Genomic DNA, 19,205 nt, shown 5'->3' with positions numbered 1-19,205 from the left:
CACTATGTAGCAAAGTACAAAGTTAAAATGAGCTTGTGGAGTATTTTGTGACAACTGAGGTAGCTGCTGGATAATTTGACTCAAATAGGCCTTCTCTCAAGTCTAGATGAAAGTCGGTCCTAGGTGCCAAGGCTACTATATACAAGAACAGTAGCTGCTGCCATAACAAAAGAAAGGACAAATACCTCAAATTATGGCAACAAGCAGGAAAGTCTTTCTGTTCCCAAGCAACCACAAAATCTGGATGCAACAGCAACTATCTGAACTAGCAGGATGCTATAACTGTTCTGAAATGCCAGAAAAGGGTTGAACAACTGACCAGTCAAAAGAGATCTGGCCAACTGAATGGTTAAAAAATAATGCTCAAGTATCTCAAGTATTTTTTAAAAGCATGACATTTATTTAATTACACAAAGGGTTAAAAAGAGTCTTTCATAAATGATTTTGGTTTTCCATAATTAAATGCCTCACTTTAAATGCAGATTATTTTTCTACTTCAAAGAGTACTACCGATGACACTCAGACCAACCTATCATTTAGAGCTGTTGATACCAGGCAGGTAGCTGATCTACAGCAGCACAGCAGAACAGACAGCCAGATTACGAGAACAGGTGACAAGGTCAATCTGCTGGATGGGAGCAAACTGAAACTTAATCCAGGTAAGACAGAGTCGCTCTGGGTCAGGAGGACCAGTAATCTGAGTAGTGAGGTAAGCCTGTTCTTCCATGGCATCTCACTCCCCCTGAAAGACCAAATTTGCAGACTGGTGGCCCTCCTGGACTCAATGCTGTCCCACTGGAGGCCAGGTGACAGCCATGTCCAAGAGTGCCTTTTACCAGCTGCAGTTAGTATACCACTGAAGGTAGTCCAGAGCTTCAGCTGGTCCAGAATGCCACCACATGGGTGTCTGTGGGTGCTAGCCATTTAAGTATTACACCTAACCTACGGCATCCGCACCGGTTTCCAGTTGGCTTCCGGGCTAGATTCAAAATGCCGGTTATGATTTTCAAAGCCTTACACAGCTTGGGGCCAGATTATCCGTAGAACCACATCTGGCGGTATGCATCTGCCAGGACTCTTCCTTTCAGACCTTGCTTGTGACCCATCATTGACCGAGATTTGGTTGGCAGGGACTAGAGACAGGGCCTTTTCAGTTGTGGCCCTTGATTCTGGAATGCCCTCCTGGAAGAGTTCCACTATGCTCTCTCTCTCAAGGTTTAAGAAAAAGCTCCAAGATTTATCATTTCAGAGAGGCTGTTTAGATTTTGTTATTTGTATCCAGTGGGTTCTTAAACTTTTGTACATTTGATTTTAATTGGGTCATTTTAAGTTAGGGTTTTTATTGTTAAGCTTTATCATCTTTGTGAGCTGTTCCAAGCAGTATTGTATTGGAGGGGTGGGATATAAATATTTAAGTAAATATTTTTTCTAGGCCTGAGTCCTATTAACGTACAAGAGCATTGCAGAGCAGAAAGTCAGATTACATGAAAGGGGTAACCCCTGCTTCTTGTAGTGAGCACGATGGAGCCATGTGTGGTCCTAGATTGTGACCACTGCCATCAATGACTGCTTGTACTCCTATTTGGAGATGCCTGAAGTTCCTAGCAGGTGGCCAGCTGTAGAAGTTTTGCTATGCTGCTGGATTTGCCCAGCAATTGTTGCAGAGAAAGCACAGAGAAAATTCTACAGAACTGAAAAACAAAAACAGAGCAGATGTGACACTTGAAATAACGATGTAACTTCTAATGTCAACTCACCCATTACACTTTAAGGTGTTTTGAGTGTACATCTAAAAATATTACAGTTAAGAGTGACAAACATAGTTTTGCAAAGACCCATTACACAGGTTTGTTCACTGGGGGCAATGATTGACTAAAGCTCATTGTTGAATGATAATCCCGGGTTTGCTACTCTCTGCAATGTGTCAAATGTCTCTTAACCCCAATAATTAATAATTATTAATATTATTATTAATAATATTAATTATTAATATTAATAATAATATTAATAAGATATTATTAATCTTAATAGTGACCAGCTGGGATATGGCATATAGAGTATATAGAGACCAGCTGGGATACGGCAGTCTCCATATTCAATTATATAATCCATTCTTATATAAACAAAGGCAGAATCAGGGATGTGCCAGAAAAAGTTCAGTGCCTCCTTAGAGAAGTGCTTGGCCGCCTGCATCCAAACCAGTTTGGCAGGGATCAGTTCCTTTAAAAACCAGGTAAGTAGGTCCTTACCTGCTCCTCCACCGCCCGACCACTTTTCTGGGTGCAGTACTCGCTTTCCAGAAGGCTCTGCATGGCTGCAGCACTGCTCCCAGCAGCCTGTGCATGGTGTCAGCATGCACATGGCCACCACATGCACCACCTTTTGGAAAGTGAGTGCCACGACAGAAAAACAGTTGGGGTGTGTGTGGCGCAGATGAAGACCTGCGTATTTGGTTTCTAAAGGAGCTGATCCCTGCCCTGCCCACAGCCTGAGCTAGTTTGGGCACATCCCTAGGCAGAGTCATGTATTCCACATTAAGTAGATGGATGGATGTCCCCCTTCCATGTGCAGTGTATTCACGTGCTCAGCATCAGGTGGGAACAAACAGTTCAGCCACAGCAACTCCTGCTAGTTCCATGAGTGCTAAATTAATGTGCTATACTACTTACAAGCAGAGATCTTGTGCAAACCATGAAAGAGAAAACAAGCAGCTATCTATACTCACAGCTTAGCTGATGAGAGAAAAAGCCACATACCTCATGACAGTAGCACTATCAGGATGAAATGCAGGAAGCACACAAGCTGTGGTGATCATTTATTTTATTTGTATACTGCCCCAAAGTTTAATCTCTGGGCAGTTTACAACAAAACAAATTAAAACAGAAATTTAAACCTTAACACAATTTAAAACCACAAGTCTAGTTAAAAAGCTTGGGTGAATAAATGTGCCTTTAAAGACTTTTAAATCTTGGGGCAGCAACAGAGAAGGCCTGTCCATGTGTAGCCACCAGATGAACATCTCTGGATGATCTCAATGGGCAACAGGGCTCATAGTGAAGACAATGTTCTCATAAATACCCTGGACTTAAACTATCCTTCATGCAGCCGATCACTGCCTCCAGGATGGCATTTAGGGAGGTTATGCCTTCTCCTGATGATGTTGACATGTAGAAAGCGATTTGGGTGTCATCAGCATATTGATAACACCTTGCACCAAATCTTCTGATGATTTCTCCCAGCGGTTTCATGCAGATGTTTAAAAGCATTGGAGAGAGTATGGTGCCCTGGGTGAAGCCATATCAAAGTTCACATTTTGAAGAACAGTCTCCAAGTGACACCATCGAGAATCTGTCCGAGAGGTAGTAGCAGAGCCACAGCAAAGCAGTGGTGTGTCCTACTCTCAAGCCTCTCAGATGGTCTAGAAGGATACTATGGTCTATAGCATCAAACACCACTGGGAGAGCCAAAATGACTATCTAAGTCACACTCCCTCTGTCAATTCCCCATTGAAGATCATCCATCAGGCCAACCAAAGCAGACTCCACCCCATAGCCCACCCGAAAGCCAGTTTGAAATGGGTAAAGATAATCAGTTTCCCTCAAGACTGTCTGGAGCTGGGAGGCCACCACCCTCTCAATTACCTTGCCCAGCCACGGAAGGTATGATCAGCAAAAGCCTCAGGAACAGTGGCACCACCTTCTGACACAGCCAAGCTTTTACAGGCCATAAAAAAACCTAAAAGGAGGGGAACCAGTTGCAGCACTGGAGGTAACAAGTTTTAAAGGATGGGAGTCACCACAAAGAAGACCCGCTCACACATCACCACCTGAATTTCAGACAAGGGTGAGATGCGCAAGAGGGCCTCCTTGGAGAATCTTATTGGACAGATAGTTTCATATGGGAGGAGGTAGTCCTTCAGGATTGTAGATGTATGTGTATGAGCTTACTCTACTGCCTGTTTACTTGTTGGATTGCTCAAATACAGGTGGCCCTTGTCATTCGCGGGGGTTCTATTCTCACTTACAGGCATGAATATGGAAACCACAAACAGCAAAACCTTAGCCCTATGGGAATCCAGGGGTTAGGTTCCCACACAAACACGGCTAAAATAGCTGGGAGGTGGCAGAAATAAGAGAAATAAAGTACTGTACCTTGCTCTCCAGCAATCCCCCCCCCCCCCGTCCCAATTCTTCTTATTTTTCATGAAAAGTAATGGGAATTTTCTTCTTTTTTTGAGAGCCACAAAATAGCTCTGCACCGTAAATAGTGGCTGGAAATGACATTGGAAGTTGTTTGCGGCCACTCAAAACCACAAATAAGTGAATTTTTAAGACTGTAGATAAAGAAACTGGGTCACCAAGACTCATCAATGGACATGCGAAACTGTGGATAACAAGGGGCTGTACTGGTTTTGAGGAGTAGTACCTCCAGCTTCCTATTGTACCAGCTCTCTAGCAGTGTTCTCTCTAATTTTTCTCATCTATGTGCCAAATAAGTTTTGTTCTGGGTGGCAGTATGAAGGCAGTATATGCGCACGTGCATTCAGAGTGGGACCTCCCTGATTCAGCCTGAGCGGGGTCTAAAACTAACTGAGCGGACATTAAAAAACATGTGAGTGCGCGCACACATGCATGCCTTAGAGGGAACACTGCTCTCTAGGTCACTTATGGTCCAGAATAGATGCAGGAGGTCAAGCTAATTTTTCTACTTCAGGCAAGGAACCTGTGTCAAATACATACATACCACATTTCATTGAGGAGTTTATAAATATTGGCTCATTAACCAAGCTTCCATTGGCTCTAGCTAACATTCTGGTCTCCAAATCCTACAGCATGTGTTTGAGGAAGAATAGGGATTTTTCTTATTACTGCAATATGGATAAGGAAATAAACAGCAAGAGACAGTCCTGCTTAATTCCTTCCCCAAATCTTCATGCAAGTGAGAAGAACACCCCACAGTGATACAGTACACAGTGAGGCTCAGAAGAGATATGCTGTTTTGCCTCACTTGCATAGAGATTTGGATAAGATAGTGAACAGCAGGAGAGATTTCTGCTAATCCATATCTTATTCAAACCTCCATGCAAGTGAGAAAAATCCCCACATCTCCCTCAAGCCTTCTGTACTTGCCAGGAAGCTTGAGGGAGACGTGAAACAGCAGCAGAGTCTCTTGCTGATACCTCCCTTCTTCAAATTACAACTTAGAATCTGTTGGGAGGCTGCTGAGAGCCCTCTTCACCAGAGGACCAGGAGCACTTGCTCTTGAGGTGGATGCCTGTTTATTGAGATACCTCAATACTTAAGAGATCAGTATATACTTAAGAGACCCTTACCCCTTAAAAATGGATATGGAAGCTGTGTTGGTACAGAATTGTATTCTGAACAGGTATATCAGAATTTCTACCAATACCACAGATATTTATATACTGCTTAAGTTCCCAAAGCAGTTTAACAGATATACATATATAAGAAAATAAAACAGCTCTCTGTCCCCAAAGGGCTCACAATATAAAAAGGAATCATAAACACCAGCAACAGCCACTCGAGGGATCCTGTGCTGGGGAGGAGATCTGGTCTTGTGGTAGCAAGCATGAATTGTCTCCTTTGCTAAGCAGGGCCCACCCTGGTTTACATGTGAATGGGAGACAACATTTGAGCACTGTATGATATTCCCCTTAGGGATAGGGCCTATCTGGGAAGAGCACCTGCATGTTTGCATGCAGAAGGTTCCAAGTTCCCTCCCTGACATCATCAAGATAGGGCTGAGAGAGTCTTCTGCCTGCAACCTTGGAGAAGCCGCTGCCAGCCTGTGTAGACAATACTGAGCTAGATGTACCAATAGTCTGATTTGGTATAAGGCAGCTTCTGGTATTCCTATGAATGGACAGGGCCAGTTGCTCTCCCCCCATTAAAGAGAATAACCACTTTTAAAAGGTGCCTCTTTGCTCAGTTAGCAGGGGATAATGGCTAAAAAGTTTAAAATTTCTTCCTTTTATTTCAGTATTAAAGAGGGAGAGGGGAATATTACAAATAAGCAACTGAAGGGCAATCAAATCGAAGGCTCATTTCTGCTCAATTTCAACTGAGCAGAAATAGGTGAGAAGCAACTATTTCCCCATGAAACTTTTATTCCTGTTTTAGAACGAATGCAGTTTTATTAAACTGGTTGCTCTTAACGTGCTTTATGGCTCAACTGTACTAGTAGTTTACTACAGACCTGTGCCAGGTTAGATTAGCATGCTAATCAAGCCTGAGTTATGGATAAGAGTTCTCTCTACCATGATTTCACTTGTTCAGGGATGGCCATCCTGAGGCTCTCCTCTAGACTACCACTAAATGTGTCTTAGTTCAGTTCTAAAGTCATTATTTCTCAGCTGGGGCTGAGAAGATAAAATGAACACTTCTAAGTAGGTCACTCTGAGCTCCCTGAAACATTGGAGGAGCCAAAAAATAATCGATTTAAGGAATTGCCGATACCTACCTTGTATGCATTTTGGGCGGTATACAAATATTCTAAATAAATATGAACGTGTGTCATGAGTCAAGAGGGAGGCAGCCAAAACCATTTTCTTCCCTTGCTTTCCATCTATGCCCACCAAAACTCTGTAATACTAATTCTCCCAATACTAAGGTTGAATGGGTGACATTACCTCTACTGTAATGCTGGCTGTTCTCAATTATTTACTGAATGTTTTAGATACATAGGAAGATAGGAAGCTCCCAAATACCAATTCAGACCGTTGGTCCATCTAGCTCAGTATTGTCCACACAGACTGGCGGCGGCTTCTCCAAGGTTGCAGGCAGGAGTCTCTCTCAGCCCTATCTTGGAGATACCAGGGAGGGAACTTGGAACTTGCTACATGCAAGCAGGCAGCCCCATCCCCTGAAGGGAATCTCTTACAGTGCTCACATGTAGTCTCCCATTTAAATGCAAACCAGGGTGCACCCTGCATAGCAAAGGGGACAATTCATTCTTGCTACCACAAGACCAGCTCTCCTCCCTTTGGGTCAATATGTCCATTAGCCGCTTAAGGAAAAAAATACTTGCAGCTACATAGCTTACACTGTGACAGTCATCTTGAGTGAGCTATTTTGGGACACAAAACACTTAACTTGGGTGGTGACTACCGATTTAGTTGTATGGTACTTTTAGTATCAAGTACAAAGTGTTTCTAGCATAGCCCTAGCACATTTGAATGAAGATACACTGCCAAGGCTGGTCTGAACAATTCTGGCACCCTAGACCAAATACAGTTTGCTCCTACTTGGATCCTTGAGCTTCCAGGCCTTGCAGTCCCTCTCCTCACTGCCTTGCCCTGTGACTTGAGGAACCCCAGTCCTACACACCTGCTTCCACTTGTGCCAGCCAGTTGCTCTTAACATCCCACCACGTTTTGAAAGAAAATCCTGGGTCCCAGGCACCTATAGACAGGGATTTATTGTGATTCACTGAAAATACAAAGAAATGAGAGCACAAGCCACCTTTGAGAGACAGCCCAATCCTATACATCTTTACTTAGAAGTATCCCATTGTGATCAATGGGGATTGCTCTCAGGAAAAAATTCAATGGATTGCAGTCTTAGCTTTATGAATGAGAGCTAAGTTTCTAGCTCTTAACGGTGAAGAAAGTGCGCTTGCTTGTATGTAGTTTACAATCTGCTGAAATCTTAAAAGCCAGAGCACTTGCTAAATAAGTCTGAGTTAAGTGGGAGGGGGGCAAGGCACTATCTATAATAGTGCCTTGCCCTTCCCATGGAGGACATGTCTATCAGTGGTTACTAGCCTCAGTTGCTACATGCTACCTTCAGGTTCAGAAGCCTCTGAATACCAGCTGCAGGGAAGAAATGGCAGGAGCGGGGCTTGTGTCTTCATGTCCTGCCTGGGGATGTCCCAGAGGCATATCATTGGCCACTGTCAAAGTAGCATGCTCAGCTAGATGGGCTTTAGCCTGATGCAGCAGGTTCTTCTTGCATTCCCCAGGAAGAGCAAAACCAGAACTACCTACTTTTTAAAAAGAAGTTTCTACTAAAAATCCCAAAACAAAAACCCGAATTTGTTTAACAGGCATAATTTTTAAAGGTCACAGAATTCAGCTTGGTGGTGGTGATGGTGGAAGGAGGAACAGGAAAGCCACAAGAACAGTAAACCAACAACCGTATGCTGTAAAAACAAAAACCACACGGCAGGATTGCTTGGGTGCAGAACTGTCAGTTGTTAACACATGGAGTGGAGGAGACAGAGTTTTGTTTATGCTACCGGGGCACTGATCAAGTGCTGAACTCTTTGGCCACTATATCCATAGGATATTTATGTAGAAGCTGATACCCCAACTTCTCCCTGCCCCCCATGGAACTCAAAGCAGCTTACAACAGCATCATTAAAACATATTGCAAACAAAAGAGAAGAGCAGCAAAATCACTACTCGATATAATTACTAGCAGAGCTGTCACCAAATTAAGGAAATCTTACTAACTGTACTGCAAGAGTTTTAGCCGATTTAATTAAGTCTGCTTAAATTTGCATTTGAGTAAAGTAGTTCTAAAGAGAACACCATTTTTAGGCGACATGTGTCATAGCAGGATGGCACCATCTCAGGAGCCATTCCCCTTGCTCTCAGGATCAAATTAGCATGTCCTTGAGTTCCGTGCTTGGGTTTCTCCAGGATTTGTTTACAACCAAGTGCAATCATAGGGGGCCCCAAGCAAGACTATAACAGGGGTGCACATGTTTATGTGTGCGTGTGTATAACCCTTCCTCATGCCATTTCCCCCCAAAGTGCTCACACCTACTACTTTCATTAATCAGAACTTTCAGAGGCAAATAGTTATTTGATAGACTTCTTTGGTATGTCAGCAGTAGCAGAGAGGATAGGCAACGAAGGGCTCTTCCTAGCAGAGGCTAGACAATTATTTCTCTATATTAACAAGGGACAATGATTTCCTCAGCCACACCTGACTATGCTGGTCATGCTTGCTTGATACAACATAGGCTAGAATTCCTCTGCCTCTAACAACTGTATATAGGATGGTGGGTTTTTAGCTTTTCACCGCCCTCCAATACTCAGATGGGCACAGCTCCTAGTATATGCCCACTACACACGGAGAGAGGTGCACATAAGAACAGCCCTGCTGCATCAGGCCCAAGGCCCATCTAGCCCAGCGTCCTGTTTCACACAGTGGCCCACCAGATGCCTCTGGGGAGCCCACAGGCAAGAGCTATGTGCATGCCCTATCTCCTGTGGTTGCTCCCCTGCAACTGGTTCTGAGAGGCATCCTGCCTCTGAGGCTGGAGATGGCCCACAGCCACCAGACTAGTAGCCATTGATAGACCTGTCCACCATGAATCTGTCTAAGCCCCTTTTAAAGCCATCCAAGCTGGTGGCCATCACCACATCCCATGGTGAACCAGTGCAACTGCCCCATAATACAGCTCTGCTTTTAAGCCTTTAAACAAAAGTAATTCAGCCACACAAAATTTAACTTTTTAGTTGTGCTGTGAGTGGGTCTTAGTGGCAGGACTCTTTTGTTAGTCTGTTTGTTACACCTCTGTGGGCAGCAGTGGATTCAGCAGCATTTGAAGCACAAACAGTGTTCTTGATGACCCAGGGCAATTTCCTGCCTCACTGTACGGTAGAAAAAGAAAAAGATGGCAACCAACAGCTGTCAGGGATGCTGTTGATTGCCAAGGATGCTATTCCCATTTCAAATGCTGTTTAATTCACCATGACCTGGAGCGATAAGACGATGTTTTAAAAAGGGGGGGGAAGAGAAGCCCCAGCACTGCCAATCACCCAGACATAAATGCCTGGTGAATGGTTAATGACAAGACTGATATAATAGGTAGAGTGACTTTTGATTCGTTTTCAAAGCTCATCCAAAAACTGTGATTGGTGGATTTCTAGGGGGAGAAGATTTCTACAATTACAATGCCATTATTGAAGAGGCCCTGTTCCCTGGTATCTGACAATCAAATCAGAGTTAATGGCAGGCAAGCAAATATAACCCGTAAAGCAAATCTTAGGGTTCAGATAGATTCATACAGACAACCCAGTCCCAAACTGTTTAGGGCTTTAAATATTAGCACCAACCCTTTAAAGTAAACCAGAAAACAAACTGGTAACCAACATAACTGATGCCAATTTGCTGTAACATCTGTCAGCTATCTTGCCTTTTGTATTCTAAATTGAATGTTGTTTCTCCCCCCCCCCCCCAATTATTCTCATTGGCTTTCAATACTGTTGACTATGGTGTCCTTCTGAGTTGCCTTGCCAGAGAGAAGAGCTTGGAGATATGGTGTTACTGTATTTACCTGAATCCAAGACATGGTTTTTTTCTAAATTCTTTGATGTTGGAAATAAGGGGGTCATCTCTAATTCAGAGTCTATTTTTAAGAGGGTTGTCTTAGATTCAGAGTCATCTTTTATTTGGGTAAATATGGAATGATCGCTCGAGTTCTTCCTGTAAGGTCATTATCAGAAGGTGGCACTGGAAATTACTGTTGCATGCCATGGCCTATGGTTATCAGGTGTTATCTTGCCCCTCCTGCTTTTTCAACAGCTACATAAAACTGCTGGGAGAACTTATCTGGAGGTTTGGGCTGAAGTGTTACCAAAATGTTGACAACACTCAGCTCTTCTACCCTTGTGAGTCAGAGAGATGATGAAAACTCCAAACCAGGGTCTGGAGGCAGTTCTGTTCTGGATCAAAGCAAACAAACTGAAACCTACTCCTGACAGAACACAGAGATGCTGTTGGTATGAGTTCTGTTGCCTGGGTAGAGGCATGCAACCTGTTTTGAACGCCATTGAACTCCTTTTGTAACATCAAGTATGTTGCTTGGGGCTCATCCTGAATTAGGAATCATCCTTGGAGGTTGGTGCAATGTCAGTAGCCAGGAGTGCCTTCTACCAGATTTGATTACTTTGCCAATCCTACCTGGGGAAAACAGACCTGGGCTCAGTTACGCATGCACGTTGTTGTCCATGCACTGAAATAATCTCAGTCCTTAATGACAGTTTGTAAGCCACAATTAGTTCAAAATGCAGCTGGCCAGTTTGCTAGTAAGAACAAGACAACAGATATTACACCAATCTTACAATAGTTGCCACTAAGTTTTTGGTCTTGATTTAAGTGCTGGTGCTAACCTTTAAGTCATAAATAAATGGTCTAGGACCAGGTTATATTAAGGACTGCCTGCATCCATATAACCTACCCAAGCCCTAAGAGTTGCTTCCTAAGCTCAGCTTGTTGGTCTGACATCAACTCAGGTCTGATTGGCAGGATTCCAGAGCCGGGGCCTGCTCAGCAGTGGCACTATCATTGTATAATTCCTCCCCAGGGAAGCTATCAAGCCCCTTTCTTCCCTTGCTTTTAGATGAGCCTTGAAAGCCTTTTTATTTTATTCCATAAGGCAGTTTATGATTTTAAGTCCAGGCTCTTAAATTTTATTAGTGCAAGCTCTTTAATTTTAAGCTGATCAGTTAGTTCTTACTGGTTTTGCTTTGATTGAATCGTATTATGTTTAGTTTGTTAGCCACTTTTAAAGGTGACATGTACTGTAAGTGTGTGAATTAAGTAAACAGAAACCATATTTGCAAATGCTTAAGTTTCAATTTCCCCAGCCTTCTCTCTTCCTCCTCCTGCAAATGCTAGACTACCTTGATACTGCAAATACTAGACTACCCACTCACAGGCAGGAATCAGGTACCCTACTTCAGGAAACAAAGTTAAGAGGATGAGCCTGGGAAGATTCACTTTAAACTATTCCTTCACATATTAGCGTTTGAACATGACCCTATTCTCGCCATGAGGAAAAGGAAAGATCATTGGCTTCTAGATCTAATTCGATCGAATCCCTTCTTACTTGAAAGTAAGTGTCATTGATTTTAATGCAAAGTACTTCCAAGAAAAAAATGCAGCCCCAGATTTGTAATCGAGGACAACACCCCCACCTGGAAATCTGCAGCCACGCTCTTTGAAGATCAAAAAATGGGGCCGCGTCGTCTTTTAAGAAGTCACGGAGGATCTTTGGGCAACTTATGCTGACTGGCAATTTCAAAGAAGCACCCAGTCATGCCATCCTGGACAGATAAGGGGCGGCAGTCTACGCATCCATCTACTTGGGAGGAAACTGCATCGAAATCGTAGCACTTATTTCGAGCAAGTAGATGGGGAAGGCTAGTTTATAGCCGACCTAGAATTTACAGTCGTCGCACTTCCCGCTTCCTTACCTGCTGCTAGGATGACGAGGAAGAGGGCAGAAAGAGTCTGGCCACCCCGATGAGCCATTGTGCCCACCGGCGCCTGTCCGCAAAGACCACCGCGACGAGAGCGGCTGGAAGGAGATGCTGGCCCGGGCAGGGCAGCTGCGCTCGGTCAAGCGCCTTTTTCTTGCGGAGGGCCGGCAGGCAGCGTCTGCAGCCAAGAACACCAGCAGCTCCTGCGTCTTCCTCCTGTTCCTGAAGTGCGTCTCTCTCGCGCGCTCGGGACTGCTGCAGTGAAACGCCTCCCGCCGTCCTTCCCATGGGGCTCCGTCCACTGGCTCTCGCCTGCCGCCGCAGCCTACCCTCGTCGCTCCCTCCTGGCTCTGCCTCAGGGCGGCCTCTGCTGGACGGTGAGCGCAGACTTCTCAACGTTGCTGACCAAGCCAGGCAAGAACTTAGACGGAAAGGGTGGGGCCATCTCAGGTAAAGAAGGGGGGGGACCCGCAATTCCCCATCACGTGATAAAACTCCGAAGGCCACATTGGACAATGTCCTTTTATTCCCGCCCACTCTGTAACTTACGCCAATCATTTTCGTCCTGCCTGTCCGAGGTTGCCGGTCTTAAATGGGCGCCAAGATTCAATTTCAAGTTACTTTTTAAATTACCTCTGCTTTTGGGCGGTGGGTGGACCACCGAACCATGCTGATGTCTGAACCAGAGGAGAAGGAGCACTGCTCTTTCTTTTCTGCTGGTACTATTATAAGTTTTGTCTTTTATGGTTTTTTATTTGTGACACTAAGTTGCAAAGAGATTTGAGTTCATATAGGACTATGATAGGAATATAACTATATTAGGAATATAAAACTATATAGTAATATAAAACTACATAGACTATCCTTAAGAGTAAGATATTTGCCCAACTACATACTATCAGAACATTACAGTTTTGAAATATAGAAGAGCATTTTTGCTGGCATAACACAAGCACAATGTTTTGCCTTTGGCTTTCCTAAAGGGAAGATTTGTAATTTTCCTTATAATGAAAGATGTCCTTGTGACTCTGGGACTCATAATCAGTATCTCATGTACTTTTATATCGTTCATATTGTGATATGTGCAATAATTTTATTGTTTCTATTGCAAAAGTTCCAGGTAGATCTGATGAGGTTTTTTAATTTCCTTGCTCTTATCAAATCAGTTAATTATTGAAAAAGTAGTAAAATTGATCTCAGTTGCAATTTGTACCCATCAAAAGATACTTGAATCATGTACATTCTGAATTATGTTTTTATATGCCTGTTTGTATTTCTATTTTGCTGGTCTATACATTTCTGATGACGTAGAAAGGTGGAAAATACATTATGACCTTCCCCAGATTTGAGGATTTGCTTCGTTAAAGATGCAAGAGGATCACTACCAAATAGTAATTTTAATACATTTTCTCATGCAGAAGTAACAGGAAGGGGTTTTTGTTGCCTAAACATTTGAGGGTCAAAAAATCTTCTTTTGCCAACATAGAACATCCACTGAGACTTTTGGTTTCCTAAAATGGTTTGTTTTGAACTTCTGTAGGTTATACAATAAATGTAGTCCATGGAAGCTTATCCTAAAATAAATTTGTTAGCCTTTAAAGTGCCATAAGAAGACTATTTTTGTTGCTAGGGGCTGCCCCTGTGGAGGTTATTGTATACATATTTTTAAACTAAAACACAATTTTGTACTCTTGTAATCATTAATTTTATTTATTATTTATATAGTATCATAACTTCACATAGAATGAGAAGCAAGGTCTCTATCCCGAAGGCTCACTATCTATACAAGTATCTAGAATCAAAACAATGCCCATATCTGTGCTGAATACATGCTCTAAGGGGTCAGACAGAAAAGGGAGAAATAAAGACTTGGTGCATAGCCTGCCCTAGATATATGGTATTTATGGTTTGTTTGTTTTTAGTCAGCTGGAATTTTCTTCTTCTTTTTAATTGTAATGTCTTATATGTTTGTTGTAAATGAAATTTTAAGATCTGTAATTAACATCAATATTTTTTTCAGATTTCAAAATCATTATATACCAATTAATGGTTTCTGTTCAAATTGACCTTGTGCCGAGCAACTTTGGGGATTGTGGAATATGCAAATCAAATTGTCTAATTGGCATCTAAAGCCTCATAATAAGTTGAGACTGCCATCTACTGTTCACTTCTACTCATTCAACTATTTAAAACAAACATATGCTGAACACCATCCACAAACCTAATTCATTTAGGAATTACTGCTTGAAAGAGAAAGAAAAAATAATAATAATTATTATAAGTAGTTGGAAATTTAATACATAGGAAACAAAGTCACAAGAGGAGATGTGCTCTGGAATCTGCCCTACCTGGTATCTAATGTCCCAGCATTTTATATCTTTCTCCCCAAACTGAAGATGCCCACGAAGCAAAAAGATTTCCAGTTGTTCTAGTAAGAACAGATCAGCCTACTTTCCTTTCACTATCTCTACATCTGGACGAAATTTGGTGCAAATCGAGGTCCACAAGTTACATCTTACATCTTATGAGGTCCACAAGTTACAGCCAGCGTGGTGTAGTGGTTAGAGTGCTGGACTAGGACCGGGAAGACCCAAGTTCAAATCCCCATTCAGCCATTATACTAGCTGAGTGACTCTGGGCCAGTCACTTCTTTCTCAGCCTAACCTACTTCACAGGGTTGTTGTGAGGAGAACCTCAAATATGTAGTACACCGCTCCAAATTTGGTTCAAATTGGTTAGACTGTCATTGTTAGTGCACTTGTGCCTCAAAGGTTTATGCATCCGCCATCTTGGATCGGGGTGGGTGATGTCATCACAAAGTACACCATTAGGGCATCCCTATGTGTGCATTCAGCTGCAGCAAATTTATTTATTTATTTATTTTTACATTTCTATACTGCCTTTCGTTAAAAGAAAATCCCAAGGTGGTTTACAAAAATTAAAACATACAATAAAAAGCAATAAAAACATCAAGCAATAAAAACATCAAGCAAGAAAAACATCAAACTAAAAACATATAAAACAGGGATAAAAACAATATAACAATTTGGTTCAAATCAGTTAGACTGTCTACAAGTTAGTGCACATGTGTGCCATCTTGAATTGGGGTGGATGACATCATCACAATCTTTGCCATTGAGGTGTCCCTATGTGTCCCTACAGCTGCAGCAAATTTTGTTCAAATCGGTTAAGTGTTTCACAACTTAGCCCACTTGTGTCTCAAAGGTTTATGGTTCCGCCATCTTGAATCAGGGTGATAACATCATCACAAACTATACCTCTGAGGTGTCCCTGTGTGTTACTCACTACAACTGTACCTAATTTGGTTCAAATCAGTTAGACAGTCGACAGGTTAGCCCACTTGTGCCTCAAATGCTCACACATCCGTCATCTTGGATTGGGGTAGATGACATCATCACAAACTATGCTATTGAAGTGTCCCTATGTGTCCCTGCAGTTGCAGCAAATTTGGTTTAAATTGGTTAAGCAGTTCACAAGTTAACCACTTGCACCTCAAAGGTTTATGTGTCCGCCATCTTGAATTGGGGTGGATGACATCATCACACATGGGCATCTCTATGTGTCCCTACAGGTGAGGTGTCCCTGTGTGTCATTCACTGCAACTGTACCTAATTTGGTTTAAACAGATTAGACAGTCCACAAATTAGCCCGCTTGCGCCTCAGATGTTCACGTGGCCGCTATCTTGAATTGGAGTGGATGACATCATCACATATGGGTATCCCTATGTGTCCCTACAGCGGTAGCAAATTTGGTTCAAATCAGGTGGTTCACAGCCCACTTGCGCCTCAAAAGTTTATGCATCTGCCATCTTGGATCGGGGTGGATGACATTATCACAAACTATTCTGTTGAGGTGTTCCTACAACAGTACCTGGTTTAGTTCATATTGGTCCAGGCGTTGTGAAGTTGATGGCGGGGGGTGGGACTCACGGACACACACACAAAATGCTGGGAGATCTCATAAGCCTCCTGGAAAGTAGGCTAAAAAAGAGTACTAAGCCACCTGATGGTCCCTATGCCAAAAGATAAATGCTGTTCAGCAAGAATGCTGGAGAAGAGGCTGTATCTCATGAACTTCAGATATACGTAGGTCTTTATTACACTATCATTCTATGGCAAAAATCATACATAAGTATATTAAATCAACATTGCCTTTTAGCATCTGTAGCAATAATAGTCACACAGGCCTGTTTTGTTTCTGCTTCCCTTACCAGGCATCATATGTAGGTGTAACTGTTCATTAAGAAACAAGTTCATTCCTCTCCTTTCTTCCTCCTTTCCTTTTCTTGTCTTGACTCCACTACACCACATTCTCTACAGGATCCACACTGGGACAAACTTCTAAATGAAGCAAATTGGACAAGAGCCAAACAGGGATTTTTGGCCCAGATCAATACATTCCCTAGCCTGAGAAGGTAGCCTCAGAAAATGCATGTGCAAGAAGATCAAACATGGAGGTGCAATGGTAGCATACGCACCACCATACCTCCCAAGCCAAACATTGCGATCTGGGTTGTGAGGAAGCAGGCTGAGACTAGCAGCAGCTTAGTTGGAGAGCGAAGAGTGTAGGTTGGAATGTGTCTGTGTGAGTGTGGGTGTGTATGCTGGAGAGTAAATCTGTTTCTTTACATTTCTGTAAAAAGTACCCATGATTTTGGAGGGAGACTCTTATGCTGGGGGAGGGGAAGGTTTAACCCTTTCCCTTTGCCATCTTCCTGATATAAATCAAACAGCAGCTGGGGGTGCAATTTACACCAGGAAAATAGTGAAATAGAGCAGGGTTAAACCTCTTTCCTAGCACCCTGGTCCCAATCAAAATTGGAGGCCCCAATCCTAACCAGGTTCCTCCCTCACTATCTTTTTGAAGAAACAAAGAGATGGGGGATCTCATCGATTTCTAATATCTCATCTACAGAGAGTGGGGTGGGATTTTGTGTATGAATGAATGAGCAAGACAAAAGTGTGTGTGTGTGTGTGTGTGTGTGTGTGTGTGTGAAAGAGAAAGAAAAAGGGTGAGTCTCTGTATACACGAGAGAAAGGGAATTCTTTTGTGTGATCTGCTTTGAATTTTGTGCACTTGTTCTGGGGCTTGGCTCACTTCCTTGAGTGATTTGCTTTGCATGGATTTTGATACTAGCTGTTCTGTTGCTGGTCTTACTTGTTTGAGCTATGCATGTTTAGTTTCTGCTTTGTCCTATAACACAGGTATATAGTGTACACACCTTGGGTTAACAGTGTTTACCATTGGAGTACTGCAGTTTACCACTGGAGAGTATTATAACATGGAAGGTTTTCATGAACTGAACTTTCTCTGCCCCTCCACTTCTTCATTTGTTCTTTGATGGTGTGTGTGTTTTCAAACATTCATCAGTTTATTTCAGGAATGTGAGCCAAGTGGGAGAAGGCGGAGTCAGAAGCTGTGTGCATTGCCATCATGCTGCAGTAGTAATATAATTAGCAGTCTCCTAGTTTGGACCAAATACTTGAAGATGCTCTGCATTTTGCAGCTTGTGAAAACCCCTTTCCAACATTAAGTCCTATTGCTGGATTAGCATTTTTCTGATACTTTCCCCAGTTAAAATGCTGTTTCTATTTTTGTCCTTTGGCGACATTTTGTTAAAAAAAACATTTAGTGCAAGTTGCTCTACAGCTCTTGACAGTCCAAGTGGGCCAGTGGAAACATCTTATATTTGGAGTGTTAAGGAACCATACAGTGTGCAGCCTGCCATCTGGAAAATATACGGTGAAATAGACTAGATAACTTTTTAAAAATTGTGTTCATGTTTTAGGCTACAGATTTTCATCCACATGATTTTGCAAACAATTACTTGTGTGTGTTGTGTGTGCGCGCACTCTGTGTTACATGTAATTTTTATTGGGACCATAGGTAACATACGAGTCCTGTCAACACATGAGTCCTGTTCACACCTTCCCCATGATCATGTGGTAGGGGAAAAAGATTGCATCTGTTACTTCTGCTTCATTATCGCCTTGCCTTTGGGAGAAGGTTTCCAAGGGCAATCTATGTGTACACGCATAGACTCTTCATGAGATCAGGAAGCCTGATTGCACAGGGTTTCCCATCTCATTGAAAGAATATACACATACACCTGCTTTCAGTGTTTTGGATACTGAAAACCTATGAAGCAGTTGTCAGAACTATATATAATTCTATGGATGATTCTTGTTGACACTGGCTTTGCACGTGTGTGTGTATGTTTGTGCACTTTGGCACATGTGTTTTGACGTTTGAGACTGGCAGTTAAATGCCATCTTTCATCAAGCCGTGCACTAGTTCCAATGCCTTGATCTGATGCTCCATTAGTGTAGCAGACACATAGTTTTATAATGTGATCACACTGCTTTTCTTGGCACTATGCTCTGACTGGCCACTCAATTTCCTGCTCAGAGCTGGCAATATTTTCTTTAATGTGAATCATTTAGGGTGGTGGAGTCCGCAGGTTTTTGGCCAGAAGCCAAATTGCAAGCTTAAGGCTCCATCAGCAGCTGAATTAAGAGACGGCACCATCTTGTTGCATTGTCAGTTGCTTTCCCTGTATTCTTCCATACAATGATCCAGGACCGGCTCCTGATCTCAGGGGGACCTCAGCAAATGGGCCTTGTGGCGGGGTGTGTGGGAACCTTCACGGCAGCAGCAGTTCATTCTCCTGAGCTCCCTAGCTGCAAATGGTCTTCCCTCAGAGGCTCCTGCATCATCATAGAAGAGGACTCTGGAGGAAGCACATTTGCAGATGGGGAGGGTGGGAGAAGGCAGCAATGGAGGGCGTCTCAAGCTGAGAGTCATTCTATGGCTGTTTATTCCCAGCAGCCCCCATCTGTAATCAGAGGTGCTCTTAGTGCTGGACTTCAGGGCTTCCACACCCCCTGGGGCCCCCCAAATCCTATTTAATCTGTCCCGGGTGGTGTGGGTACTGTGCTGCTGGCCTGC

General features: G+C 42.9%; 1 protein-coding gene and 1 long non-coding RNA gene across 2 annotated transcripts in view; one reads left to right on the top strand and one right to left on the bottom strand.

Moving 5' to 3' along the window:
* PARM1 (prostate androgen-regulated mucin-like protein 1) overlaps window positions 1-12,684 on the bottom strand; it is a 34,151-nt gene extending 21,467 nt beyond the window's left edge. Inside the window, exon 1 of the mRNA XM_053264963.1 lies at window positions 12,230-12,684. Coding sequence (XP_053120938.1) covers window positions 12,230-12,287 — 58 coding nt within the window. The 5' untranslated portion in view covers window positions 12,288-12,684. The remainder of the gene's footprint in view (window positions 1-12,229) is intronic.
* Window positions 12,685-12,805: 121 nt separating this feature from the next.
* On the top strand, window positions 12,806-14,126 carry LOC128331487 (uncharacterized). Its single transcript, XR_008310322.1, has 2 exons — window positions 12,806-12,954; window positions 13,547-14,126. It is a non-coding gene; the product is annotated as an uncharacterized LOC128331487 (long non-coding RNA).
* Window positions 14,127-19,205: the final 5,079 nt, after the last annotated feature.

The sequence above is a fragment of the Hemicordylus capensis genome, chromosome 6, assembly GCF_027244095.1.
Source record: "Hemicordylus capensis ecotype Gifberg chromosome 6, rHemCap1.1.pri, whole genome shotgun sequence".
Lineage (NCBI taxonomy): Eukaryota > Metazoa > Chordata > Lepidosauria > Squamata > Cordylidae > Hemicordylus > Hemicordylus capensis.
The sequence above is the reverse complement of the archived record's forward strand: the minus strand, read 5'-3'. Positions and strand labels throughout refer to the sequence as shown.